The following is a 25,899-nucleotide window of genomic DNA, read 5'->3' as shown; positions in this document are numbered from 1 at the left end:
TTACTGGCTCCATTACTGGCTGCTTCCTGCCGGGCGCTGTTGGAGGAAGGGCTCCCGGGAAGGTGATCTGGCTGAAGTACTGCTGCCCTGTGGGCTGCGGGGAGCCCACCCGAGAGGGACGGGAGGAGACGTCCCCTAGGAGGAAGGCGGCCTGCCATTCCCGCCCCTCCTCCCAGTACCTTGCTGTTCAGAAGATGGGACACTTTCCTGGCCAGGCCAGTCCGGGCCCACCTGACCTCTGACTTCTGACCTGAGAGGTTTGAAGGGGAGTAGGGTCGGAAGGCTGTGAGCACACTGGTGGGGAGACCATAGGAGGCGGGGACTTCTCTGAGGACCTGCCCGCATGGGTGTGGGATCCTCGCTGGAGGCAGAGTGATGTCCAGGCGGCCTGTGGCCACCTGCCTGGTGGAGAGGAGAGCCAGGGCAGCATCTGGGGTCTGGACACAGCGTCTTGAGCACACGTGCTCTGAGAGAGCTCCTGGCCTCACTGTGGGCAGCAGGGCGTCTGTCTTCTGCCTGCCTCACGCCCTCCTTCTGGGCGAGTGCCTCCCTGGGCACCTGAGGGCCCGCTCCCTGGAGTCTCTGGGAGCCTCCTGGCTGGTCGGGGGGAATGACTGGGGGCTACCAGAGGCTGTGCCTTTTTTGGACTCAGCAGAGATTATTTTTAGGTGGCAGTGGAGGTGGCAGTGACTGCCACTCGTATTATTAGACAGCAGGCCTGTGGTTTGGGAGTCTGGTGCCCAGAGGAGGAGGGGGAGGGGAGAAGGAGCAGGAAGACAGGAGGAGGCTCCAGAGAGGACCTGGCCTCCTGAGGGCAGCACTCACTCATGGTCTCCCCTCACCAGGGCGGCTGCCAGATCTAGCCGGAGGCTCCTGGGCCAGGTACAGTGACACTGAGCTCCGAGCCAGCACCAGCCAGCCCACATCAGTCAGCTGACTTCTGCAATGTCTGCCCCGTCATCCTGGTCGGGCCCCGGTTGTGGGAATCTGGCTGGAGAGCCTTGCAGAGCATGCCGTGGGGAGAGGGTGTGGGGAAGGGTGGCGGGGGCGTGCTTTGGCGCAGTGGGGAGAGGCCTTGGTGCCTGGCCTGTGGCCGGCAGGACGGTATGAATGAGTGAAGCCAAGAGGGCATGCAGGCTGTCCCAGCGGCCCCCTGAGTGACCTGGCTGAGCCGCGGAACCTCCCCGTTTGCTGGTTTATGAAATGGAAATGGCAGTGCTTCTGCCAGGTGGTCATCGTGGACATTAAGTGAGCTCCGTGGTACATGCCCAGCACAGAGCCTGGCATATGGCAGGTGAGCAGAGGAAGCGGAAGCTCTCTGCACTGGCACCTGTACCTTCTTTGGTATTAGGAGTGTCTCCCACTCCCGTGCCCTGCCTCCTGCAGCCCTGCCCTGGGAGAGCTCCAGGTTGTGAATGTCAGGTGTGCGGCCGAGCCAGGCCCCCCGGTCACCTCGTGGCCTCGTGGTTCTGTGCTCATGGGATCCAATGGCAGCTATGGACTCGGGCCCCCGCCGTGGACCACCTGGCCCCGGGAGCAGGAGATTTGTACCCTGTGGGCTTTCAAAGGTCAGCCAGACCGCAGATGCCACCTCCCCCTCCTTCGCCCTCCACCCCCCCGCCCCCGCCCCCGCTCTCTTTTCCCTCCTGGGGTGAAACAGCTCCACGGGGGACTGGCAGAGCCCCAAGGTGCAGATTGGCTGGGCTCGGGGCACTGCTGTGTTCTGCCGTCTCTGAACTGGGCCTGTGAAATCCAGGACCCCTCACAGCCTCCCACTGTCCTCTCCCCTGCAGGTCCCAGCTTCTCTCTGAGAGGGTGCAGCCCTCTCTTGGGCCTGCTCAGGCTTCTGTGATGTGGAAGGGGATCTGGGGGGTCTCTGTCCTTCTTGCAGCTTCTCCCCACCTCAGGTCACATCCATCCTTCTCTTCCCCCCCCTCCCCCCCCCCCCCGCCTCTCCCTCTCCCTCTCCCTGCCCCGCCCTCCTCTATCTTCCCTCCTCCCTCCCACCTCTCCCTCCTCCCCCTTCCTTCCTGCTCCCTTCAGAACCAGTGGGCAGTTACTCCAGTCTGCTCTGCTGGGAGAAGCCCACCTGTTCCCTGAAGGAACAGCCTCAGCTCTGTTGTCCTCCTGGTTCTGGGTGCTTTGAAGGCCTGTGTGTATGTCCCCGTGGCTGAGTCTTCAGTGCCCGTGAGTTCTCGTTCTCTCTCTCTCTCTCTCTCTCTCTCTCTCTCTCTCTCTCTCTCTCTCTTTCTCTCTCTCTCTCCCCTCTCTCCCCCCCCCCCCCTTGGGCTGCCTGGGCCCTACCTGTCTGATCTGCACTATACCCACCTCTGTGTCTCTCCTTTCTTGCTTCTTGAATCCCTTTCCCACTTTGGCCTCAGTGGGTGTCCCCTGGGTTTGAGGCCCCATCTCTCCTCTATCAAGCCCCCTTCCTTCTTCATTGCTAACCTGTCTGTTGCTGCTTCTTCTAATTTTTTTTTTTGTAGCACGCTTTTTGGTAGAAAGTGTTTATTAGACGTGTTCTGGCTCAGAAAAAATCCGGCTTAGGGAGGAGTGCTAGTGGTGATGTAGAGAGCGTGTGCATGTGGGAGGGGGGGGGGGAGGGGGGTGGAGATGAAGAAAGCTGATAAATAGTTCAGGATTCAGAAAGCCAGGAGGGTGGGATTGAGTTCAGAGGCCAGGCAGGGACTCTTCCTTCTTCTTGGGGAATTCCATCTCTTGCCCTTTCCCATCTTTCAGATGCTTATCTCAACGTGTCCTCTTTCAGCTGCTTGTGTCCTTGAGAAGAGATGGGGATGTGGCTGCCTGGCTGGGGGGCCTGCCTCTCTGGATGCCAGGCCACCCAGGCCCAGGGGCTGGCTGGGAGTGGGGTGGAAACCTGGGCCCAGGTACTGAGTGAGGTGTGAACCAGGCTGCCTCCTTGCCATGCGGTGAGAATGTGGCAGCAGGAGGTGTGAATGAGCAGCTGGCACTGTGGGAACCCATGCTAGAGCACAGAGCCCACCCCCCTCCTGGGCTTGCCCCACGGAGTCCTCAACCCCAGTAGCCAGAGAGCTCTAGGACCAGCCCACTGGTAGAGGTGGGCAGCCACCTGCCCAGCAGTGCTTGGTCCCTCTTTCTCCTGCCCTAGGCTCTAGTGCCAAGGCCCTGGGAAGGAGCCCCCTTCTGTGGACAGTGTCTGTACCCCCCCAACAGGAAACTCACCCCTGGGAATAACTCCTCCCTCCCCCCTGATTCTGTATTTCCTCTTTTCATTTCCTTGAAAGTATGTGCTGCACACACATGTGCACACACACATCCACATGTCCTTTTGCCAAGAGCTGCACACACATGCACACGCATGCACATGCACTTGACTCCCTCTCATTGGTAGCCCATTCCTCTTGGGTGCAGATCAGCCTTTGTGCTCCTAGACGACTGGAGGCAGGCCCTGCCCGATCTGGGTGCCCCTGGGGCTGTGGGGGAGGCACCGCTCAGCAGGGCCCTCTTCATGCTTTCCCTGAGGGGCTGGAATTCAAACTGAGTCTGCAGCAGGGTTGGGGGTGGGGAACTGGGAAACCTGCTGGGGCCTCAGGCAGGTGAGTGCAACACTCTGCTCCAAAAATACTCTGTGATCTTAGCTCTTTCTCTAGAAAACAGTGATGTCACTGGTAGCCAATCAGCTTCTGGAAGGTCTTGCCTCCTCCTCCTCCTTCTGCAACTTGCAGGGGAGAAGCTGGAGAGGGATGGGGGAGGGGGAGGAAGAGAAGGAGAGACACAGGGAGACACACAGACAACATACAGACAGACACAGAACGCGATGAAACATGGGAACACACAAGCACACACAGACAGAGGTCCACACGGGAAATAAAGCAGGCAGAACCCCATCCCCATGCACAGCCGAACAGAAATCCACGTGCCCCCCAACACGCATGCACACACACACACACACACTCTCTCTCTCTCTCTCTCTCTCTCTCTCTCTCTCTCTCTCTGATAGAGACATCGAAACAGGGAGACAGGAAAGCAGACAGACTCACCCGCAGAGAGTAGGAGCTAGAGACACAGAGACATGGGGAAGGAGCAGGAAAGAGAGCAGACAGACACTGCAGAGGCAGTGACAACTAGAGAAAGACTGAGGGACATGAAGGAGAGACAAAGACGAAGGAAGGAGACAGGCAGGAACACACAGGGCTCAGAGGTGTATGAAGAACTAGAGGCAGCTGACAGACAGACTGACAGACTGCTCTTCTGGGCATCCGCTCCATGCAGTAGTGGGCGGGCCCAGTGGCTCCCCCGTTTTCAGCCTCAGTAAGCAGCTGCTGTCCATGGTGCTGCCTGCAGGGACCGGGAGGGGAAGCGGGTGGGATGGGGAAGCCCTGCTCTCCTCCCGGCTGTGTTGGGTGGTGTGAGGGAAGGCAGGATGGGGAGGCTTCCTCCGCTGTCCCTTTGGTTGGGAAGTAAGCTGGACAAGGTGACTTTGTGGGCACGGAGGCCAGTGTGGGAGTGAGGAGTGTCCGGCGGGAAGTGGGGGCTGCACACCTCATGTGGGGGCTCCAGTGTCTAGGGGTCCAGGAGCCTGTTGTCGGGTAGTGTGAAGCAGTGTCTGGGTTAACCTCCAGCTTGGGGGGTGGGTGGGCCTTCTCACTGTGTCCCCCTCCGCTGCTAGGAGGATGGGTGCACCCTGTCCAACTGTATGGTTTGTCCTCTGCTCATGGAATGGTGTTTCCCCCTCAGCTGGCTGGGGTTAGCGGGCCCCAGGGCCCCCTCTGTCCCCAGCATCCTGCTCTCCTAATGGTGATATCTGGGGCTTTGCAGCATGATAGGTTTGGGGCTTGAAACCGGGAGAGCTGGAGCTCCCCCTACCCCCCACTGCAGGCCCAGCCAGGAGTGGGAGGAGGGGCCTGACTGGGCTTTTCTCTCTCGTGTTGCCCCTAGCAGCCTCTGCTCAGCTTGTAGGGATTCCCTGCTCCTGTGTGGAGCACTCTTGTTTTGTGCTGCCAACATTAGACTGAGTGGGGTGGGTGTAGGAGGAGGGACGGGAGGAGCCAGGGAGCGCCACCAGGCTCTGGTGGGAAGCCTCCTGGTGCAGGGAGATAGTCTGAGTCTATCCTCGGCCATGGCGGCCCTGGCCACAGGTCTGCTGAGGCCCCTCCATCTTCTCAATGTCCAGGCCCCTTACAATTCTTGGGGGAGGGCTTGGAAATAGCTCAGTTCTTTGGGCTGGCCTGCAGGACTGAGAAGAACTGCCTCCCTCTGCTCTTCCCTCTCCTCCTGATGTTCATGGTTGGGGACAGGGTGGCAGGGAGGTGCAGGATGCACTGGGGACCCTCTGGGGAGTGAGTGAGCGCCTTTTCAGGAGCAGGGCTGTGGGATAGTCGGCCTGGGGAGGGGGCAGAGGTCTTTGAACTTGGGCAGGGGGCTGCCTCTGGGGTTGCCAGGGCAGGACCTCCTGCCACCCCCTTTTCTAAATCCCAGCCTTGCTGTCCCATTAGCTGCCCACGGCCTGCGAGAGGAGCCCGAGTTTGTGACAGCGCGAGCTGGCGAGGCCGTGGTTCTGCGATGCGACGTGATCCACCCGGTGACAGGGCAGCCCCCGCCCTATGTTGTGGAGTGGTTCAAGTTCGGGGTGCCCATCCCTATCTTCATCAAGTTTGGCTACTACCCACCCCACGTGGACCCTGAGTATGCAGGTAAGGTCTGGCCACTTGGCCTCTGTCCTTGGGTCCCGTGGTGAAGCTTCCTCCTGCCTTCATCCGTTGCCTCCTCTCTTCTTCGCACTGGTCTGAGAGCTGTTTTCCAGTCTCTGCCTCTTCCTTCCTGTCCTCTCGACTCTGGTAGGTTTGCTTCTGTGGTGAGAGAGAGGGAGAGGAGGTGATGCAGGCAGGAAGCAGGAGTGGGGGGGGGGGGGGGGAAGGGGGCGGGGCAGGCCGGGAGGGCAGCTCTGTGCCGGAGGAGCTGAGTCACAGCCACTGAGCCTGGTCGTGTGCAGCTGTGGCGTTGTGTCTGCCTGTACCCACACCTCCCTCTGGCGCTGAAGTTGGGCCTCCTGGGTGTCAGTGTGTGTCTGTGCCTGTGGTGGCCGCCTGCTATCTGCCACAGCTGCTCCTGCCAGCAGCGGCCACACTGAGTCACTGCCTGTGCCTGCCGCCGGCCTCGGGGGGTGGGGTGGGGGTGTGCACGTGTGAGCATGTGAGTGTGTGTGAGTGTGAGCGTGTGTGTCTGTGTGAGTGTGTGCATGTGTGAACGTGTGTGTGCCTGTGCGTTGGGGTTGAAAGGACGAGAGGAAGCTGGCAGGACACGGCTTTTATCTTTCCTTCTGGCTCCTGAGGTCTGCACTGCTTTTCTCCCGGAAAACTTCCGTTTCCCTCCCTCCCGCCTGCGCCTGTGTCTCCTTTCCTCTCTTTGGCCTGGTTGGCTTTGATAGTCTGGTTTTAGGCAGATTGCCAGTGCAGAGACAAGGAGGAAGGCGGAGGAGGTTGTGACATTGGAGTGAGGCGGGCTGAGGTGGTGGGTGAGGGGAGAGAGGGTGCCTGGGCCTCCTCCCTTGTCCTGAAGAAAGGGGGGCTGCTCCCCATTCTGCTGGGCTCCTGCTGCAAAGCTTACCTTGTAGTGCTGTGAGACAAACCTTTAGTGAGACAAGGCTGACTTCTGGGGGGAAGAGGGTAGAGTTAAGGAGGCCGCTGGGTGTCTGCTCTGCTGGCCAGCCCTCTCCTCACTCTCCAGCTCATAGGCCTGTGGCCTCGGCTCCTAGGGCCCTGGGTCCTGGCTGGACCAGCAGCATCTCCAGACCTGGTATCGGGGCTGGGAGGGGTTCTAGCACCCTGGTCCCCAGCCTGCCTTCCCTCTGCCAGACAGAGGGGGTATGGGGTGCGGGGCCCAGCTGGGATAGGGGTGTTACTCCACCTGAATGGAAGTGCTCTGGGGCCTGGCCTAGACCCCCAACTTCCTTCCCTCTCTTCTTCCCTCCCTCCCTTTCTCCCCCTCTCTCTCTCCCTCTTCCCCCCATCTCTGTATCCCTCACGCCTTTCCTTTGTCCCAAGCGATACCCCGAAGAAGGGGCGCATTCTAAGGCCTGAGCGCTTCTCAGTGCCAAGAGCAGGGCTGCAGTTGCAGCTGGGATGGGAACTGCCAGGCTGGCGGGTGGGAGGGACTGCGGCTCCATGGCCGAGGCTTTATGCCTTTTCCTTTGCCACCTGCGGCCAGAGGTCGGTGCCAGCTGTTATTTTGGGCCCTGCTCCTGGGAATGGCCTGCAGGTGACGATGGGGCCTGTGCCTTTAGCTGGGGTGGGGGTGACGAGGTGTGGGCCTCACCCCTGGGCTCTTGTCCGCCTGTCCCCAGGCCGAGCGAGTCTTCATGACAAAGCTTCGCTGCGGCTGGAGCAGGTTCGCTCTGAGGACCAGGGCTGGTACGAGTGCAAAGTGCTCATGCTGGACCAGCAGTATGACACCTTCCACAACGGCAGCTGGGTGCACCTCACCATCAATGGTGAGTACGGCCCCCCTCCCCCCCCAGGCTGGGAGCCCCCAGAAGCCTGCTGTCTGAGGGCCCACTGGAGGGGAAGCCTCTTTTCGGGCGGCACCCCATCGATGACTGCCAGTCCCTGCTGCAGAGAGGAGCCTCAGCATGCTGGGCCTCCCTCCACGCCCCTCAGCTGGCTCCCCAGAGCCTTGGGATAGTGGGAGCCTGGAAGAGCTGCTCCCTGAGCGCGGGGCAGGGGTGTGCTGTGGGGGGACAGGGGGACGGTGATTCCTCCCTTATCAGCCAGTCCCCAGAGACTGATGGAAGCTGGCGGAAGGAATCTGGTTCTTGAAACCGGGGCTAAGGCTTTGTGGAGGCACCGTTCCCAGCCTCGGAGAGACCCTGCCAGTGCCTCCCCTCCACTGGAGTTCCCAGAGTTCCCCCGTCACTGCCTTCCTTTGCAGGGTGACATTTTGGTTCCTTGTGAAATGCATTCATTTGCATAAGATGTGCTGAGGGCCTACTGTGCGCCACGCTCTGCACCAGATGCTGGGAAGACGAAGCTGAGCGCACCCGGTTCAGCCCCTGCCGGGCCAGGTTTACCGTCTCCTAAACCAGGAGGATCCTGGGAAAGGGAACAGTTTTAATGGCTGTCAGTTATGTAGAGCTCAGGCTAAATGAGTTGTGTTGTGTGCCATGCTTTTCAAGCGTTCGGGCGAGGAGGCCCATGCGGAGGCTGCAGGGGAGCCTGCTGGCTCCGTGTTGGCCCAGGCTGGGGTCCGGGTCTCCCCAGCTGGAGAGCCCCCTGTGTCACTGGGCGTCCGGACTTGAGAAGGCATCTTCTGGAGGAGGCTGGAGGAGCTGGGACTGTGGGGAACCTTTGAAGGAAAGTGAACCCCATTGTGTGGGGGGAGAAGATGTTTGTATCTTGTTTTTCTGGCTAGAGCCTCATTATTCCTTATTCAGTGTTTGGCGAAATGTATTCAGCCACACTGTGCTGCAGACACTATGCTAGTTCCCGACGCTTCTACAGCGCATGTGCTTGGGTGAGCACACACAGCTGGGTCCTTATGGCTCTGATGTCTGCGACTGGAGGTGCCGTGGTCGGGAGAGAGATGGATGGCATCCTGCTCGGATGCTTCTCAGCATCGACCTGCCCTGATCTGCCCCGAGGGACGGCTCCATCTGCTCACCTGTGGGGCTGGGTCATCCTCCCAGGGCTCGGGTCCGGCCGGCCAACCCATCCAGGGTCCTGGGAGCACAGAGCATTTTAGCCAGAGCGCTGACCTCTGGGAAGAGCAGACTTAGAGGTGGCAGCCTAGGTCCGTGTTGGTCCAGGCTGCTGGACCCATTCGATGCAGCCGGCTCTCGTCAGCCAGTCCCCAGAGACTGATGGAAGCCGGTTTTACATCTTGGGTGGGCTGTCCCTACCACCCGGCAAGCTTTTGAGTCACCTCCTTTGGCTGCAAGCTGTTGTGTGTGCCGGGAAGGAAAACTCATCTTAATATTAGCCCCAGCAAAACATAATTAGGGAGGCGCACCCGCGGCTGAAAGCCTCACTGCAGGCTGAGCCAGGAGTCCCCACGCTGCTCTCTCTCTCCTGTGCCCTTTCCTGCACAGGCTCCGCTTCCCTGGCGCCTCCGCTCCTCCCGCCCTCCTGCCGGTGTTCATTCAGCAGCCTGAGACCCAGGCGTCCGTAGACACGCGTAGGGCAGGAAGTAGGGTTGTGTGTTCTGGTACAGCCTCTGTCTTCGTTTGCACGAGTGGGAGTCGATTCTTCGGGGATTCCCAATTGCTCGGAGTGGAACTGGCATGGAATAAGAGGCTGCAGAGGCTTGGTTTATGTCCTGAATCCATCACGTGGTAGCTGTCTGATCCTGGGCAACCTAAGTCACCTCTCTGAGCCACGGTGTTCTCAGCTACCAAACGCAATGCCCGTTGGCAAAGCCGCCGTGAGGATTAAGTGCAGCGCAGTGTGAGGGAGTGCCTGGCACGGTGTCTGGAGGGTTCGTGACATGTGGGTAATTACGCGTAAGATGCTGGCCATCCTCCTCCTCGAGAGAGAAAAAAACAAAACACACTCAGATAAAATCAGAGGAGAGTGTGTCCGCAGGGATATACGGTGACACAGGAAGTACTTCAGGCTGCAAGATGCAGGGGGCTGTCATAGTTTGGAAGTGCTTGTACATCACCAGCCATCACCCATTCAAATCCCAGTGTCCGCTCCGTGGCAGGCTCTGGGGCGCAGCGGTGGGCGGCCACGTCCAGAGACAGTTGCGATATGGGCTTTGGGGACATCTCTGGGGGAACCACCCTGTGCAGAGAGAGACCCGGGCAGGGACGGGGAGTGAGCCAAGTGCAGGGTGGGGCGGTGGGGAAGAGTGCTCCAGGCAGAGGGAACAGCATGTGCGGAAGCCCAGAAGAAGGCGAGCCGGCACGCTCAGGGCTCAGGGAACGCAGGCAGGTTGTTTACCGTATATGGAAGTGTTCGGCAGGAAAGCCAAGGATGTGTACCATCTGCTCCAGGCTTCAGAACCAGGCTCCTCACTTGCCTTTACCAAGGAGCCTACCTCCCAAATAGGTAGAACAGCACACAGGCAGCTCCCACGGCGAACGGGAGACCTCTCTCCTTTATTCTCCCGTCCCTTCATCCCGGCGTACAGGGCTGAGGAGGCTGGAGCACCCGCCACGCCGTCGCTTCCAAACGAGAATGTTCAGTGTCAGGCATTTTCTGACAGGGATCACCTTTGGAAAATAGAAAGGCCAGTGGGAAATTAGAATTACAAATTGTCTCCTTCTCCTTCTGTGTTTTCTTGAAGATCAGTTGTGTGGAAACAAACCCGGTTATTTCTTTATCACATACAAAATGCCTAAGAACTCCCCCCCCCAGCCAAGCCTCCCGTTAGGATGCTGAGCTCCTTGGAGGTGCGGCCGGCCCCTGTCTACCCTGCACTGGTAATTACAGGGCACTTGTGAGAAAGAGTGAAGCCTGGAAGCGCAGCTGGCAAGCCGACACCGAATTCCGTAAATAATCTAGACTCAAACCATTATTTTCCTGAAAACTTGAAATTGTTCAAAGTACTTTTCTGATTAGCACCTAAATAATAAAGTAATTATGTAATTAGTAATTAATTTGTCACTTCAGGACATAATTTAATTTATTATCTTTCGTTTAAGCTCGATGCCAGAGGCAGTGGAGGCTGTGGCTATGTTAACTGTGTTTCCAGGGACAGGCTTGGTGGTGATGGGGGCGCGGTTGAGGGGATGAAGCGGGGGCAGGGGGAGTGCCTGCTGGAAGTGAGTGCACATTTCAGGGCAGGAGGGGAGGCCTGGGAGTGAGGAGGACAGGACCCCCTTGTTAGGGTTTGGACGATTTTTGCCATTACTGTTGGCGTAGGAGACACTGGATGAGAATTGCCTCCTTTGAGGATGTCTGTAGGGTGTGTTTGTGTATGTGATGGAATGTGCTTCTTAATTCATTCAGTATTCACTCCCCCAAGTGTCTCCGTGTGCCCACTCTGAGCTAAGGCTTAGAAGGTCATGGAAGAAAATGGTCATGTTCATGCTTTTAAGGAGTTTTATGTGTTGTTTCTGTTGGTCTGTAGGTGTGTGCATGTGTATGCATACTCATTCATTCATTCATTCATTCATACATTCAACAGATGTTTGTGGAGTACTCTATTACATGCCAGGAACTATGCTAAAAGCTGGGCATATAGTGGGACTTGTGGAAAAGATCTCTGTTCTCTCAGTGAGAGAGAAACCTCATCATTCAGCTGTCCCTACTGGGGATTGAGCCTGCAACCCGGGCATGTGCCTTGACCGGGAATCAAACTGGTGACTTCTTTGTTCATGGGTTGATGTTCAACCACTGAGCCACACTGGCCGGGCAAGATCTCTGCTTTCTTAAGGAGAGGTAGTGATAAGTGCTTTAAAGGAAATGAAACAGTCTAAGGGGCAGGGAATGCTAGAAGTGCCACCTCAGATCGGCTGACCAGGCCAGGCCAGGTGGCATCTTAGCACAGAACTGCGTGAGCTAAAGGAGAGACGCCTGTATGGAGCTCCAAGCAGCGAGGACAGCACATGCAAAGGCCCTGCGGTTGGATGTTCTCGGCACATTCATGGTAGACAAAGAAGGCAGTATGGTTAGAGCACAGAGAACGGGAAAATATGGTAGATGAGGTTGGCAGAGGGGCAGGGGGGCACCAAGGCTAAAATGCCCTGAAATCTTCTCATTGCTTCAGAGGCTCCTGAGGAGATGATAGTGATTGTGCGTGTTTACATTTTACAAGATCCTTTTTTCACACAGATTTATTTCTCACATTGATTCTGGAGGGTGGGGGCTCAGGAAAAGCCCAGAGAGGCTGAGTAACTTGCCCGGGGTTACCCAACAAGGGGCAGGCTGGTGCATGAACTTGGTCCTGAGCTTTGGATGCCTGGAGATGAGCTGAGCGTGGCATTGTGACCTCGCAGGGCTGGTGTTCAGAGAAAGGATGGTCCCAGGTGGCAAGCCTGACCATACTGCCTCTACAGGCAGCTCAGAGAAGTGCGACCAAGTCTCTTAAAAGCTTTACCCAACACGATGGCATTTTAGTTAAAACTCCAACGCAGGTGGCGGTGTAGGGGGGCAGCCTTGCATAATTAGAGGAGAGTTAGGAAGGCAGCAGTCTGGCTTTCATGGCCCGATGGAAGCAGACGGCGAGTGTTCGGGTGTCACGCCTGGCCGGACTGGGGCTGAGGAAGCAGGGTGTCATGCGTGGTCATGAGGTGAAAGGGAGGGTGATGGGACGTCTGTGGAGCTGGTGGCAGCAGCTGTGGGCTCTGTGGGAGCCTGGGGACAGCTGTCTTGTCTGTCACCGTCTTAGTGCTGAGCTCAGTGCTTCCCTGCAGCTGCTCAGCAAACGTGGGTTTGTTGGGAATTTGCCAAATACAATGGAAAATGTGTAGAGTTTGGACACAGCCAGACACACTTTGAATTCCAGGTTTCCCCTCCCAGTGTAAGATTCATGGGCAGAGTATTTTACCCGTCTCCACCTTCCCTCCTCCCTCCGTACACCTTGAAGAAGGTCAGACAGGAGCCTACGAGGAATGGTTGCCCGGGCGGTGCCTGGTGCGGGAACGATCACCGGGGCATGGTGCCTGGTGTGGGTGCGGTGGCTGATGTGGGGAGGAGTGGGGGGTATGACACACAGGGCAGCAGCCCTCGAATCACACCCTGAGCCTTTGCGGTCTCTTTGCAGCTCCCCCCACCTTTACAGAAACACCCCCCCAGTACATTGAGGCCAAGGAGGGGGGCAGTGTCACCATGACCTGCACAGCTTTTGGGAACCCCAAGCCGATTGTCACCTGGCTCAAGGAGGGGACACTCCTAGGTGCTAGTGGGAAATACCAGGTAGGTGTGCTGTTGGTGGGGCCACTGCCCTCCCTTCTCCCTCCCTTTGTCTCTTTCTCCCTCTCCAAGGCTGTTTCCCACTCCATGTGACCAGAGACACTGTGCAAAGGCACAGAGGGAGATGGGAACAGCAGGCACGCTGGCTGGGGTCTGTTGTTGGAGGGAGATGAAAAACGAGGCCCCTGCCTCCGTCTCCCCCAGTGCGTGAGCCCCAAGGCCCCCTCCACCTGAGGGTGGCGTTGGGTGGGCTCGAGGTGGGTGCTGAGCTTCTTCTCTCCCTGGTCACAGGTGAGTGATGGGAGCCTGACGGTGATGTCGGTCAGTCGGGAGGACAGAGGTGCCTACACCTGTCGCGCATACAGCATCCAGGGAGAGGCAGTCCACACCACCCACCTGCTTGTGCAAGGTAACAGGGGTCTCCCCGGCTGCTTTGTGCCCGGGGCCTTTCTCTGGGAGCCCCGCAGAGTGTGGTTGGCACAGCTGGGGGCAGGGGGACGTGGGCAGCTGTGAGGAGCCGGGCAGGGCACCTCCCAAATACCATGGACTTCACGCTGGAGCTCCCACGGTGGCCTGCTGTGGCTATCACCCGGGTGGCATGAGGCCCATGCTGAGTGGGTTTCTGTATCTGCCCAGGTAGCGTTTAAATAACTGAGGGCATTTGGGCACTTGGTAGAGCTGGGGTCTGCACGGGCAGCACCTGGAAATGCCGGGCTGCCCTGCCCGGGGCCCAGAGGGCTCAGAGGGGTGGCATCTGGCGGCCAGGTCTCTTCTCTGAGCTGAGCCCACCCACCTGCTCTGCCTCTGCCTGCTGCCGGCGGTTGGTGGTGGCTGTCCGGGCTGCCAGGACTGCTGGTCAGCTCTTCCTGCCTGTCTGCTGACTGGCATGCTGAGTGGCATTGGGCTAGAGTTCCCTCTGCAGTTTGGAGGAGAACTGGCCTCCTGCGGGAGAGCGCCGGCCAGGGCAGCTGCAGCCTGCCTGGAAAGCCAGCCCGGGGACGGGGATTCTCCCCTCTGTTTGCTCTGTCCCCCCAAGACCTCCCCCTGGGCGCCCTCTTACTCTCTGCTGGGTGAGCAGGGCACCCCTCTTGCTCCTCTAGGGCAGCATTGCTCCTGGCTCTGGACTGAGAGAGCCCTGGGGGCCTCCCTCAGGGCTCTTGGAGAGAAGATGGGCAGGAAGGACCCTGTGTGTGTGTGTGTGTGTGTGTGTGTGTGTGTGTGTGGTGGTAAATGGCTAGCATTTGTAGAGGGCTAATGCATGGGGGCAGGTAGGTGCCAGGGGGTGGGGCACACTGTGGCCACATCCAGCATCTCTGGGACCTGTAGGGAGAGTAAGGACCTGAGCACTGACAGCAGCTAGAAGCGTCTCCATGACAACGGCCTGGGGCCGTGCTGCTAACTCGGGCCAGTGCTGTCCCCAGCCTCCCTCTCCGTTCCGAGCACCCTTCCCAGAGGCCCTGGTGCTCCCTTCTCCCTGACCCCACCCGGTGAGGTCATGCTCGTTTCCTGTGTCCCCAGGGCCTCCCTTCATAGTGTCCCCTCCTGAGAACATCACTGTCAACATATCCCAGGATGCTCTGCTTACCTGCCGGGCGGAGGCGTATCCCGGCAACCTCACTTACACCTGGTACTGGCAGGATGAGAATGTCTACTTTCAGAAGTGAGCACCCTGCCCAGACCTCCTGGGGGCGGAGCAGCCAGGGGCCCGGGAGCAGGGAACTTGAAGGGGGTGGTCCGTGCACAGGTCCCACCTGTGAGGGCGTGTCTTCACCGAGGGGCCCTGGGATGCAAGGGCTCACTGGGCTCTTCCTCATGCGTGGGGGTGAGAGGATGCTCCCATGGTGGTCATGGAAGATCCTCCCCCCTGTCACCTCATTTCCTCTACAGTGACCTGAAGCTGAGAGTGCGGATCCTCATCGACGGCACCCTGATCATCTTCCGGGTGAAGCCTGAGGATGCAGGGAAGTACACCTGCGTCCCTAGCAACAGCCTGGGGCGCTCCCCCTCGGCCTCTGCCTACCTGACTGTGCAGTGTGAGTAGGGGCAGGGCGGGCCTCAGCTGGTGGGGGTTCCAGAAGGTTTGGAGGCTGGAGGCCAGCCTCGTGTCAGGGGATGTGGGAGGAGGAATAATGGAGACAGGAAGCAAGGACAGCCCAGGAAGAGGCCCACACCTGGGACGGTCAGTTGAGGTGAAACCAATCTCGTGGTATCTTCTGCGGGCCACAGGCTGGCTACCTTATGCCAAGCCAGCCTCAGGTTGGGGTCAGGGGTCAGCAGACCTGGACAATCGCGCTTGCACTGGAGCCAGCCAGCACCTGTCTCCACCTGGAGCGGGACACTTTGTGGTGTTTTTTCTCAGGTGTCTGAGGAGGTAGGTGTAGCTTGAACTTATGTGGGGTTAGATTTCCATCCGCCTGGACAGCGTGAGGGGCTGGGGGACAGGCCCTTCTTCTGGTCCAGCTCCCCCAGCACCTGGCTCCCTCTCGCTTCCTCGTGCTCCTTCTCCGGGGCTGCCGAGCTCCAAATGAATGAGCTGCTCTCCGTGCCAGAACGATGCGGGGCTTTTGTGCGAGCACAAGAATTCAGTTTCCTGATCTTGAATACTTCAGCAGAGTCATTGCTTCCCACCCACTGCGAGCCAGCCATTGTGAGAGAGAACAGGATGAGCAATGAGGATGCATCTCTTCTTTTTGATTTGCTGATGGTCCTGTCACTCAGGCGACAAAGGCCCCATTGCTGCTGTAGGTGACAGGCTCTCCATCACTTGAAGGCAGGAGAACTGCTCACCCTGAAGGCGAAGGCAGGGAGTGGCAGGGTGAGGAGTGTAACCGTCTGGAGACCTGGAGTCCGCACTTGAACTGGGGACAAGTAGAACAGTGGGTGACCCCAGGAGGCGGCTCACCTCTGACCCAGCCTCGCAGAGCTGGGCGCTTGCCCGTCTGCATTACATGCGTGTGGAGGTGGAGCCAGCGGGACCCGGAGCCTCCCGGAACTCCCAAGCTCCCGTTCCTACTGCTTTCTTCCCTGTGCAATGATTTTGCTGCTTGGGGCCAAGGCATCCTCTCTCCACTCCGCTGGCCGCTGATCGCGAGGACTCTCCGCGTGCTGTATCAGAGTCCCACATTGCTAAGAGCTGCGAGGCCCAGGACATCAGGCCTGTCCCACCCAGACCTACAGTGGGAAAAAGCCAGGCAAGAAGCTATTATAAGCGACTTACCGGGTGCCTCGCTCGGTGCTGGACGCGCAGGAACCAAGGGGAGGGAGACGCCTCTTGGAGCAGCATCCCGTCTGGCTGATGTCATCCGTGCCGGAAGGTGGCAGCGCAGAGGGAGAGAGCAGCGGGCGAGTCTCGGAGGGGCGATGGCTCTCTCCAGGATTGAGGCCCGTCCTCGGAGCCATGGGTGCTTCCCGTCTCCCTCTCCCACTTGTCCCTTTTTATCTCCTTCCTGCCTTCAAAGAGAACCTGGGGGTGCGATTTTTCAGGTGGGTGAGACAAGGATCTTTATTTTCTGCTAAAAAGCAGTGTTCAGAGTATTTCCCATTCATAAACGCTTTGAAAACCTTGGAGGAAAAGAAAAAAAAAAAAAAACACCCTCTACCATACAAAAGTAGGAGGCTCTGTCTAAATATATACCTCGGCCTGGTATTTATGTAATGCTGTTCTCCGAAGAGCTCCAAATGCTTGAAAGATCCCAGCTCATTCATCCTCTCCGCCTCCATGGAAGTTCCGCGTCTTTCCCCTCGGTAGCCCTCAGGGAAGTCGGGGAGAATCGAAAGGTGATGGATGACTCACCCTCATGGCAGGATGTGCGGCTCTCGCTGCTGTCCCAGGAGCCTGTTGTCGGCTCTGTGGCCTGGGCTCATGGTGTCCTCCAGCTGCACAAAAGGGAAACTGAGGCCTGGGAGGGCAGCCAGCAGAACGGACAGAGAGGACCGCCTGTGGTCCAGCCTCGCCCACCTCGTGCATGGACGGCCATTCCTCTTGGCTTAGGGTGTGGAGAGAGGAACCGGCTCGGTGATAGGACTTGGGGTCAGCAGGTGGGGGAGGGGGTGGTCAGTGTTGACTTTGAGGTTGGTAGTCGAGGGAGGGGCTGGGGAAATGGACAGGAGAACCCCGCCCACCCGGCAGCAGTGTTCACATCTGCTGGTCTGGGGCAGGCAGCTGTGGCCTGCGTGCCTCTGGGCATTCAGAACAGAAGTGCTGGGGCATCCTGGAGGCCGGGCCGACAGAAGCCTGCAGCCTGCACTGGGGGCTCAGCGTGACCTCGGGGCCATCAGCCCAGGAGGCCGGGGTTTGGCACCCGTGGTGGGCCCAGTTGAGCACTGAGAACACAGTGTTTACTGAGTGGGTGGAGGGTGTGAAGGGCTGTACTTCGGGGAGTGCCTGTGTGGTGGCTGGGCCCCTGCCTGGAGTTCTCTCTGCTTGACTTCCCTTGTGTCTTTCTTCTCTCCCACCCTACACCTCCCTCTCTAGACCCAGCCCGTGTCCTCAACATGCCCCCCGTAATCTACGTGCCCGTGGGAATTCACGGCTATATCCGCTGCCCCGTGGACGCAGAGCCGCCGGCCACCGTGGTCAAGTGGAACAAGGACGGCCGCCCCCTGCAGGTTGAGAAGGTGCTAGAGAGACGCATGTGGGGTCCCCCTGAGATGCACCCTCCCGACACTAAGGGGCTGCCTCTGGGGGTCTGGGTCCTGCCAGGAACCCTCCCCTGAAGCTCTGGCAAGCATAGAGCTACTTCCCATGGGGGCTGCAGTTGGCAGGGCACCGAGACACCCCACCTGCTCCCAGGGGGCTAGTGGAGCCGCCCTTCCCATGTCTGGCCCCGTTGGGGCTGGGACTGGTGCGCACCCCTGACCGTAGCCCCACTCTGCTCCCTCCGGCAGAATCTCGGTTGGACCCTGATGGAGGACGGCTCCATCCGCATCGAGGAGGCCACAGAAGAGGCCCTTGGCACCTACACCTGTGTGCCTTACAACACCTTGGGGACCATGGGCCAGTCTGCTCCCGCGCGGCTTGTCCTGAAGGTGAGGCCTGGGACTGCAGGGGCCTCCGAGCGGGGTGCCCGTTGTGCCCACTGTGCCCACCTTCACGCCCGCTGTGCTCCCTCCAGGACCCCCCGTACTTCACGGTGCTACCAGGCTGGGAGTACAGGCAGGAGGCCGGCCGGGAGCTCCTGATCCCCTGTGCTGCTGCGGGGGACCCCTTCCCTGTCATCACCTGGAGAAAGGTACCTCTGGGTCCCGGAGCTCCCGGGACGCGTGGTGGAGGGAGGGTGTCTGTTCTGGTGCCGAGAAGCCAGGGGACTTCTCAAGGGCGCCCTGGCAGGGGGCGTGGAGGGGTGTAGCACTATCCTCCGGCTCCTCCGACCCTGAGGTGTTGGTGGCTTCTCTTCTCCCGCCCCCTCCGCCTGGCCTGGCCCCTCCTCTCTGACCCCCCGACCCCCGATCCCGCCCACCTCCTTGCCCCCTTGCTTGGCCAAGGTAGGGAAACCCAGCAGAAGCAAGCACAGCGCCCTGCCCAGCGGGAGCCTCCAGTTCCGAGCCCTGAGCAAGGAGGACCACGGCGAGTGGGAGTGCATCGCCACCAACGTGGTCACCAGCATCACTGCCAGTACCCACCTGACCGTCATCGGTACGGCTGCGGGCAGGCGGGTGGTCCAGGTGCTGGGGACTGTGGGCATCTCTCCCCGTCAGTCCACCCTGAGCCGGAGCCTCCACGGGGCGCCGGAGCCCTCTGCGGACTCTGTGAGGGAGGGGACATGGGGCCTCTTCTGGGAGGTCTTTTTTGTACCCAGCAACCCCCTGACACAGAGATGAGGCCCCTGTGTGGCCAGTAGCCATGGTTTGGAGCCCTGAGTCTGGGGCCCCGTGGGGAAGCTGGGAGGCAGGAACGGGGGATCTGGGAGGATGATGCACCGAGGTCCCTGGTGGGGCCTGGCACAGAGCAGGTGACTGTTCACATTTCCTGGGGCGCACCATCGGGCATTCTGCTCCCGCTTATCGGCCTGAGGTGCGTGCACCGTTTTGCCTGCGCTTCTGGGAGCCGTCAGCTGCAGTTGTAGCCACGGCCAACACGCTGGGGAGTGTTTCCCACCCGTTTCAGGCACTGACCAGCGGTGCCTGGCCATGAACCACTTGGGAGGGGGAGCCGCTATGGCCCAGGGCAAGTGCGTGGACGTGAGGCTGGCGCAGTGGGCACCTTGCTCAGCGCCGCCTCACTGATGCCTGGTGGGCAGGGCAAGCCAAGTTGAAGTTCTTCCCTGCTCACGCCCGAGTTCGGGTGCGTGTGGCTGTCTCCCGAGGCTGGGGAACCCCATAGGAGAGCGGTTTGGGGTTTTTTGGCTTTGCCTGTGTCCGTAAGGGAGAGGTTTCTGCGCTCGGAGGCGAGCACAGGGCTTTGTCCCCGGGTGACGGAGCGGTCTGGTTTCCCTTCGGCCCAGCTCCTAGGGCTTGTGCCCCTCCCGTCGGCTGGACTAGATGGCCTGGTGGGCTGGGTTTCCTTCTCTTGTCCTCCTACCCAGCAGGCCAGGGCGCCTGCTCCTCCGAGTGCCCCCAGCCCCAGCTACTCCACGTGGGTACTGCCTTCTGCTACTCTGCAGCAGTGTTTGCAGGGGCCCAGCTCAGTGGGGGGGGGGCCTTAGTTCTTTTGGTCTGAGAGGGTCTCCACTTGGTTTCCAGGCACCAGCCCCCACGCCCCAGGCGGAGTCCGGGTCCAGGTCTCCATGACAACTGCCAACGTGTCCTGGGAGCCCGGCTACGATGGAGGATTCGAGCAGACATTCTCAGTTTGGTACGGACCTCTGTGAGTCAGCCCCGCATGCTTTGCTCTCTGCTTCTCCCTCCCCACCCCCACTTCGGTCCGTGCCTGGGTAGGTGGGGTTCTGAGGAGGAGATGGTTTTTCACCAGACCCCACTTGAAGAGGTGTGTTGACACAGTGGCTAACATCTTGCGGGGGGGTGGGGGTGGGTGTGTATCTGGGGGACTCTGGGCGCCCCTGTATTCCCAGCCAGAGGTTTGGGAGGCCGGTGCCTGAGCTGTCCATTGCTGCTTTCTCCCCCGCTGATCTCACTGTTGTGACCTTGTTGTATCCTTGGCCCATTCTGCCTTTAGGTCCCCCTGTCCACTGGAGTCTGGGGGAGACTCCTGATCTCCAAGGGCATTGCGAAGCACCCCAGCCAGAAGTGCGGAAGCTGATTTTTATTCTGTGACCCCTTCCCCAGGGGTTACAGAAACCAGTAGGAAGGGGGACTCCCCTTCCTGGCCAGGTCTTCAGCCCATGCATGTTCCCTCTAGGACCCTGTGTCTCTGTTGTGTTGATGTCTCTTACGAATGTAGCCAGATTCAGCAACTGGACATCCTTGCCCAAACCTGGGGGTAGATCAAGATCAGAATCTGGCTGAGGACCAGAGGGTTACAAAAGGGAGAGAAAGGCCACAGCCGGCCCCTCCCATCGCCTTCGGGTCGCCCTCCCCGACATTGCTCTCCTGAGCCAAGAACTGCCCGCCTGCACCATGGGCATCCCTAAGGGGTGGAGGGATGAGCCCGCACTTCTTCCTCGAGAAGGGAGAGACCTGTCTCCCCTGGGTGGCCATCCCTGCCAGACTCAACCCTGGGGAGGAGGAAGCTTCAGATCCAGAGGGAAATGCCTGGAGATTCAGGAAGAGCCCCCGATACACCTCTAACAGCGAGGGGAGCTGAGAGGGAACCCGCTCTTTCCCATCATGGGGACGTGGTGGGTATTTCCCAGACTGACATCCTGGGCACGTTGAGCTCTGGAATGGCCAGCTGGGCCTAGGTGGTGAGCTGGGGGAACTCTGAGCTGCAGCCAGATCACCCCTCCCCTTGTCTCTAGGCCTCCCCGGCAGGGTGGGGGCAGGGCAGGGTTCCTAACCACCCTGCTGGGTGACCCCTGCAACATCCCGGCACTGCTGGGCAGCTCCCTCGCTAGGGCTGCATTGGGTGTGGCCGAGCCACCTTTGGGGATGCCAGGGGCCAGGTCTGGACATCGATAGGGGTTTCCCTGCTGCTGGTGGCTCTGCTCCACGCTGCTGCTTACCTGTGTTGCTTTTCACTCTTTGCTCACTCGCTTTGCTGCCTGGGCAGGGAAGGGCAGGTGCAAAGGTTGGGAGGTCTCCTTCCCTCCGTTCTTTCTGATGACCTCTCACTGTGTACTGACATACATTTGGCGCTAGCATTTTTTTTTTCTGTGCTTTTCGCTGCCTCAGCTTCAACTCCTGGGCATACATGGCATTGGGCCTTCAACCTAAAGGGGAACCTGTTGGGCACCCACTAAATTGTAGCTCAGGCCTGAGAGGGCTGGGTGGCATCTCAGTCCATGGGGCGACGGCTCCTCCCAGTGGTGATGCCGGGCACTGCACCTGTAGGAGATGCAGACCGAGTTGGGTGGTGGGCTGTGTAGAACAGGTGTTGGGGTGACCTTCCCCTTCATTGTGGTTTCTGGCCCTTAAGGCCTTAGGGAAGCTGGTCCCCACTCCGGGAAAACCCCAGGCCATCTTTGTTGTGTACCCGGGACCTACCTCCTCATCCGACTCCAACCTGGTTGGACTGAGAGAGCCCTCTGTGACTCCAGGTCCCACTGTTGGCTGTCCTTGCCAGGGTGGGTGGCCGAGGTCACCTGAGTGTCGTTAGTCCTACTGTTTCCAAATGGCTCATCGTCACGGTCATGCTGTGGTACCTGCCTTGTTTCCAGTGTCCTCACTCTCCGGGCAGAGCCTCTCTTAGGGTTGTGACCAGGCTGAGATGATCCCAAAGCACAGTTGGTAACTTGACCGGTGGTTTTTATTTTAAAATATTTTTATTGATTGCAGAGAAAGGAAGGGAGAGAAAGAGAGAGATAGAAACGTCAATGATGAGAGAGAATCATTGATTGGCTGCCTCCTGTGCACCCCTACACTGGGGATTGAGCCCGCAAACTAGGCATGTGCCCTGACCGGGAATTGAACGGTGACCTCCTGATCCATAGGTCCACGCTTGACCACTGAGCTCTGCCGGCTGGGCTTGACCGGTGTTTTGAGCATGACTCACACCTAAGTGTCCCTTGTGAAGAGGAGGTGCCACGGCGGCTGGTGACCTGGCATTGTGAGGCTTGGCCCATCGAGGTCGGGTGGCCATCCTCCCTTGGCCGTGACCTCTTCCTTGAACCTGGGGCGGCCAGCCCAGCGCCGCCGCCTCTGGGAGGACCGTGCATGCTCTCTGTTTCCAGTGTAACCCACCCACCCTCTTGGCTTCGATCTCTCTTTGCTTTGGCCAGGATGAAGCGGGCGCAGTTTGGACCCCATGACTGGCTGTCTCTGCCAGTGCCCCCGGGACCCAACTGGCTGCTCGTGGACGGCCTGGAGCCCGAGACGGCATACCAGTTCAGCGTCCTGGCCCAGAACAGGCTGGGGACGAGCGCCTTCAGTGAGGTGGTCACTGTGAACACTTTAGGTGAGGCTCCGGGCTACGGTGCTGAGGGTGTTTCCCAGAGGAGCTGGGGTGGGTCAAGGTCCCGCGTGGTCCGGGCGGTGGCAGGAAGGGTCCCAGAAGCTGCCATTGTCATGTCTGCTGCATGCCAAGCGCCTTCCTGGGTGCTTTCTGCGGTCCTGTCCCTAGACCTCCCGGGAAAGATTGGTCGTTCCGTTTTGTGGGGCTCGTCTGTATCAAAGCATCCGCCCCCCTCACTCCCCGCACATCACGTTTGGCCGATTCCTGTTGTGTCCTTAGCCGGACAGAGGAGGCTTTGAATTTGTCCTTCCTGGTCAGGCCATGTGTCCGCATCTTCCTGTGGCTTCACGGGTCGGGACACTGGGAATCCTTCCTCCTTCTGTACTCTGGCCGGCACGTCCCTCTGGCCCTGGCTTCATGTGGTGGCAAGCGTGTGGCTGACCCTGCCTTCCTGGGCTCAGCGGCGACTCCTCCCACCTGGGGCCAGAGCGGGCAGCTAGGAGCAGGGGGCATCGCCCCAGCCTGCTTTACTGCCACCGAGGGGGCAGCAGTGACAGTGCCAGCGCTGCCTGGGGTCTCCCCACCGCATCTTGATTTCCCCCGGGGCCTAGAGGGGAGCTGGAAGAGCAAACTGTGTGCGGGAAGACAGTCCTGCTTCCTCGGGAAGAGAACAAAAGATACGTTTGCAGTACTTTTGTAAAGATGCTATCTTATTAAAAAGCTAATTGCATTTGATGTGTCCTCCTTCCGTAGCTCCCATTTTATTCCTTCTTCTTCTTTTTTTTTTTTTTTTAAAAAAAAATTGATTTTAGAGAGAGGAAGGGGAGAGAGATAGAAACATCAATGAGAGCCCTAGCCAGTTTGGCTCAGTGGATAGAGCGTTGGCCTGTGGACCAAAGGGTCCTGGGTTCGATTCCGGTCAAGGGCATGTACCTCGGTTGCAGGCTCCTCCCCGGCCCGGACCCTGGTCCAAGTGCATGCAGGAGGCAACCAATTGATGTGTTTCTCTCACATTGATATTTCTCTCTTTTCCTCTCTCTTCCATTCTCTCTAAAAATCAATGGAAAAATATCCTCGGGTGAGAATTAAAAAAAAAGAAGAAGCATCAATGAGAGAAAGAAACATCTATCAGTTGCCTCCTACACACCCCCTATTGAGGATCGAGCCCGCAACCCAGGCATGTGCCCTGACTGGGAATTGAACCAGTGACCTCTTGGTTCATGGGACGATGCTCAATCCACTGAGCCACACTGGGAGAGCCACACCGGCCGGGCCCATTTTGTTCCTTCTGTGGAACGGGGCTTCTCCTAGATGTTGGACGTGCTCTGGACACAGGAGCCCATGCGCTGGCCCACAGCCACGCCGCCTTCCTTTGGGGTGGGAGGGCTCTCTTCCGGGACACTCTTGCCCCTGAAATGATGCCTGCACTGGTGTGTGGCATGTGACCATCGCCTTGGGGCCGTGGTGCCCCAGGGACACGTGCTGAGCCAGAGATCGCGTGGACGGCGAGGCCACGGCGACCTCAGCACCGTCTCCCGTCTCTCCCGCCGCAGCATTCCCCATCACAACCCCAGAACCCCTGGTGCTGGTTACCCCACCGCGGTGCCTCACAGCCAATCGGACCCAGCAGGGTGTGCTGCTGTCCTGGCTCCCACCTGCCAACCACAGCTTCCCCATCGACCGCTACGTCATGGAGTTCCGCGTCGGAGAGCGCTGGGAGATGCTGGATGATGCCATCCCAGGCACCGACGGAGACTTCTTTGCCAAGGATCTGTCACAGGTGAGCATCGAGCTTCGCCTGCTGCTGCTTCCCAAATGCTGGAAGTGACAGGACTGCTGGAGTCACTGGAAGCTTTGACTGAGCCGACGCGGATCTGTGACGTCTGGCCACGGACTGATGGACCGCACACCCTGTTCATGTTCTCGCCCAGAGCTGCCCACGGTGACTGAGGTTCCCCAGCCTCAGGACCAGCTCTCCCGGGGGCAATGGGAGTTGTATCACTGAGGGGTTTCTCCAAGGGCAGACACACAGCGAGGGCAGGGGGTGGGGCAGGCCCGGGTGGGTCACCAGACCTCAGCTCCTTGCTGGGAGCCTCACGACGATGGGCAGGATTTCCCAGGACTCTCTTTGGCTTTACCCTTTACCAGTTCGGAGCCCGGGGCATACATTACCCTTTTCCAGCCTACCTCCTTCAGCTGGGGAGAGGAAGCCGCCTGTTCCCTGGGAATAGACAGTCTCGCCTACCTTCTGTCTCCCTTCCCTGGACACGCAGGGCTGGAATTGGCTCGTGGCTCCTGAGGGCCCCTGAGGGCCTCTCTTCCCATCTTTCCTCTCTGTGACCTCTTGACATCAGCCGTGGTCAGAGTATTTACACCCACCGCAACTGGCAAAGGCTACCAACCAGAACTTCTTTTTTTTTTCACTTGAGAGCTGGTTGTTACACGCTTCAGGACCACTGCTTTGGGTGCAGTGTGCCACGACACGTCCTGGCAGGGTCAATGGTGTGTGGTCGGGGGCGGGTCAGGGGCAGGCCAGTGGCCGCTCCGGTCCCTGGCTGATGGGTGTTGTCCCTGCGGCTATAGGACACCTGGTATGAGTTCCGGGTTTTGGCCGTCATGCAGGACCTGGTCAGCGAGCCCAGCAACATCGCCGGCGTCTCCAGCACAGGTACTTGGGGGTGGGGGTTCTTTCACAGCTGCGGGGACACAGCCCAGAGCCACAGGGAGTCAGGTCCACGCTCCTGCTTCCACGGGTGGGACTTCTCCATCTCGAGCTGTGCTGATCACAGTGTCCGTAAGGAAGCCGCAGAGAGGAAGTTAGCAGATCTTCTCATACTGTTGTCAGAAAGAACTGGATTAAGTTCTTTTTCTTTCTTTTTTTTTTTACATATTTTTATTGATTCAGAGAGGAGGGGAGAGGGAGAGGGAGATGGAAACATCAATGATGAGAGAGAATCATTGATCGGCTGCCTCCTGCACGCCCCCTACTGGGGATCGAGTCTGCAACCCGGGCATGCGCCCTGACCGAGAATTGAACCTGGGACCCTTCAGTCTGCAGGCCAACACTCTATCCACTGAGCCAAAATGGCTGGGGCAGAGTTATTTTTCTATCAACTCCATTTCCTCCCGTGTGACCCTCTGTAATGGGGTGGGACCAGAGCTGAGACAACAGGTCGCCAAGCATCCACCAAGTGCCTGTTGTAAGACCGCTGTATAATTATGGTGCTTTTATTTGGAAAACTGCTGTTGGGTCGTGTTGCCCTTCACTCCTTCCTCTCCCTAGATTTTTTTCAGGCTCAATAAAGCCCCCTCCCTGGCATTGTCTCAATTTTGCTTTTTTTTTTCTTGCCTCTGGTCCCATGTCTACACATCTATCTCCAGCTACAGTGTCTGAAACCCGCAGGTCCTCTCTGTCTCCCCGAGAAGCGGCTCCCTTGGTTCCCTAGACTCAGGACCAGCTCTGGGGCAGCGGGGGGAGGCGCTTGTTTAGTGAGAAAGCAAGGGCACCATTTCCATGGGCACTGCTCCCTGGGGGCCAGCTGGCAAGGAGCTCGGCCAAGCATGGGGGCAGGGGAGGACAGATGTGGCATGAGAGCGTCGGTGGAGTGGAGGTGACTT

At 59.0% G+C, this 25,899-nt stretch overlaps 1 protein-coding gene across 4 annotated transcripts in view; it reads left to right on the top strand.

Moving 5' to 3' along the window:
* IGSF9B (immunoglobulin superfamily member 9B) overlaps positions 1 to 25,899 on the top strand; it is a 50,131-nt gene that overhangs the window by 5,261 nt on the left and 18,971 nt on the right. For 2 of the 4 annotated variants that reach the window (XR_013959585.1, XM_080650695.1), the window contains exons 2-15: positions 5,478 to 5,675; positions 7,325 to 7,471; positions 12,685 to 12,836; positions 13,125 to 13,242; positions 14,352 to 14,493; positions 14,721 to 14,866; positions 17,308 to 17,450; positions 17,721 to 17,861; positions 17,948 to 18,064; positions 18,318 to 18,468; positions 19,515 to 19,638; positions 22,109 to 22,284; positions 23,835 to 24,061; positions 24,865 to 24,949. Coding sequence is in view for 3 of the 4 variants with exons in the window: in XM_080650695.1 (XP_080506821.1) it covers positions 5,478 to 5,675; positions 7,325 to 7,471; positions 12,685 to 12,836; positions 13,125 to 13,242; positions 14,352 to 14,493; positions 14,721 to 14,866; positions 17,308 to 17,450; positions 17,721 to 17,861; positions 17,948 to 18,064; positions 18,318 to 18,468; positions 19,515 to 19,638; positions 22,109 to 22,284; positions 23,835 to 24,061; positions 24,865 to 24,949 (2,067 nt within the window). In the remaining variant the exon portion in view is untranslated. The remainder of the gene's footprint in view (positions 1 to 5,477; positions 5,676 to 7,324; positions 7,472 to 12,684; positions 12,837 to 13,124; positions 13,243 to 14,351; positions 14,494 to 14,720; positions 14,867 to 17,307; positions 17,451 to 17,720; positions 17,862 to 17,947; positions 18,065 to 18,317; positions 18,469 to 19,514; positions 19,639 to 22,108; positions 22,285 to 23,834; positions 24,062 to 24,864; positions 24,950 to 25,899) is intronic. The other 2 variants (XM_080650696.1, XM_080650697.1) reach the window with 2 other exon arrangements.

This window comes from Plecotus auritus (assembly GCF_963455305.1).
Source record: "Plecotus auritus genome assembly, chromosome: 13".
In the NCBI taxonomy this organism is placed as follows: Eukaryota; Metazoa; Chordata; class Mammalia; order Chiroptera; family Vespertilionidae; genus Plecotus; species Plecotus auritus.
The sequence above is the reverse complement of the archived record's forward strand: the minus strand, read 5'-3'. Positions and strand labels throughout refer to the sequence as shown.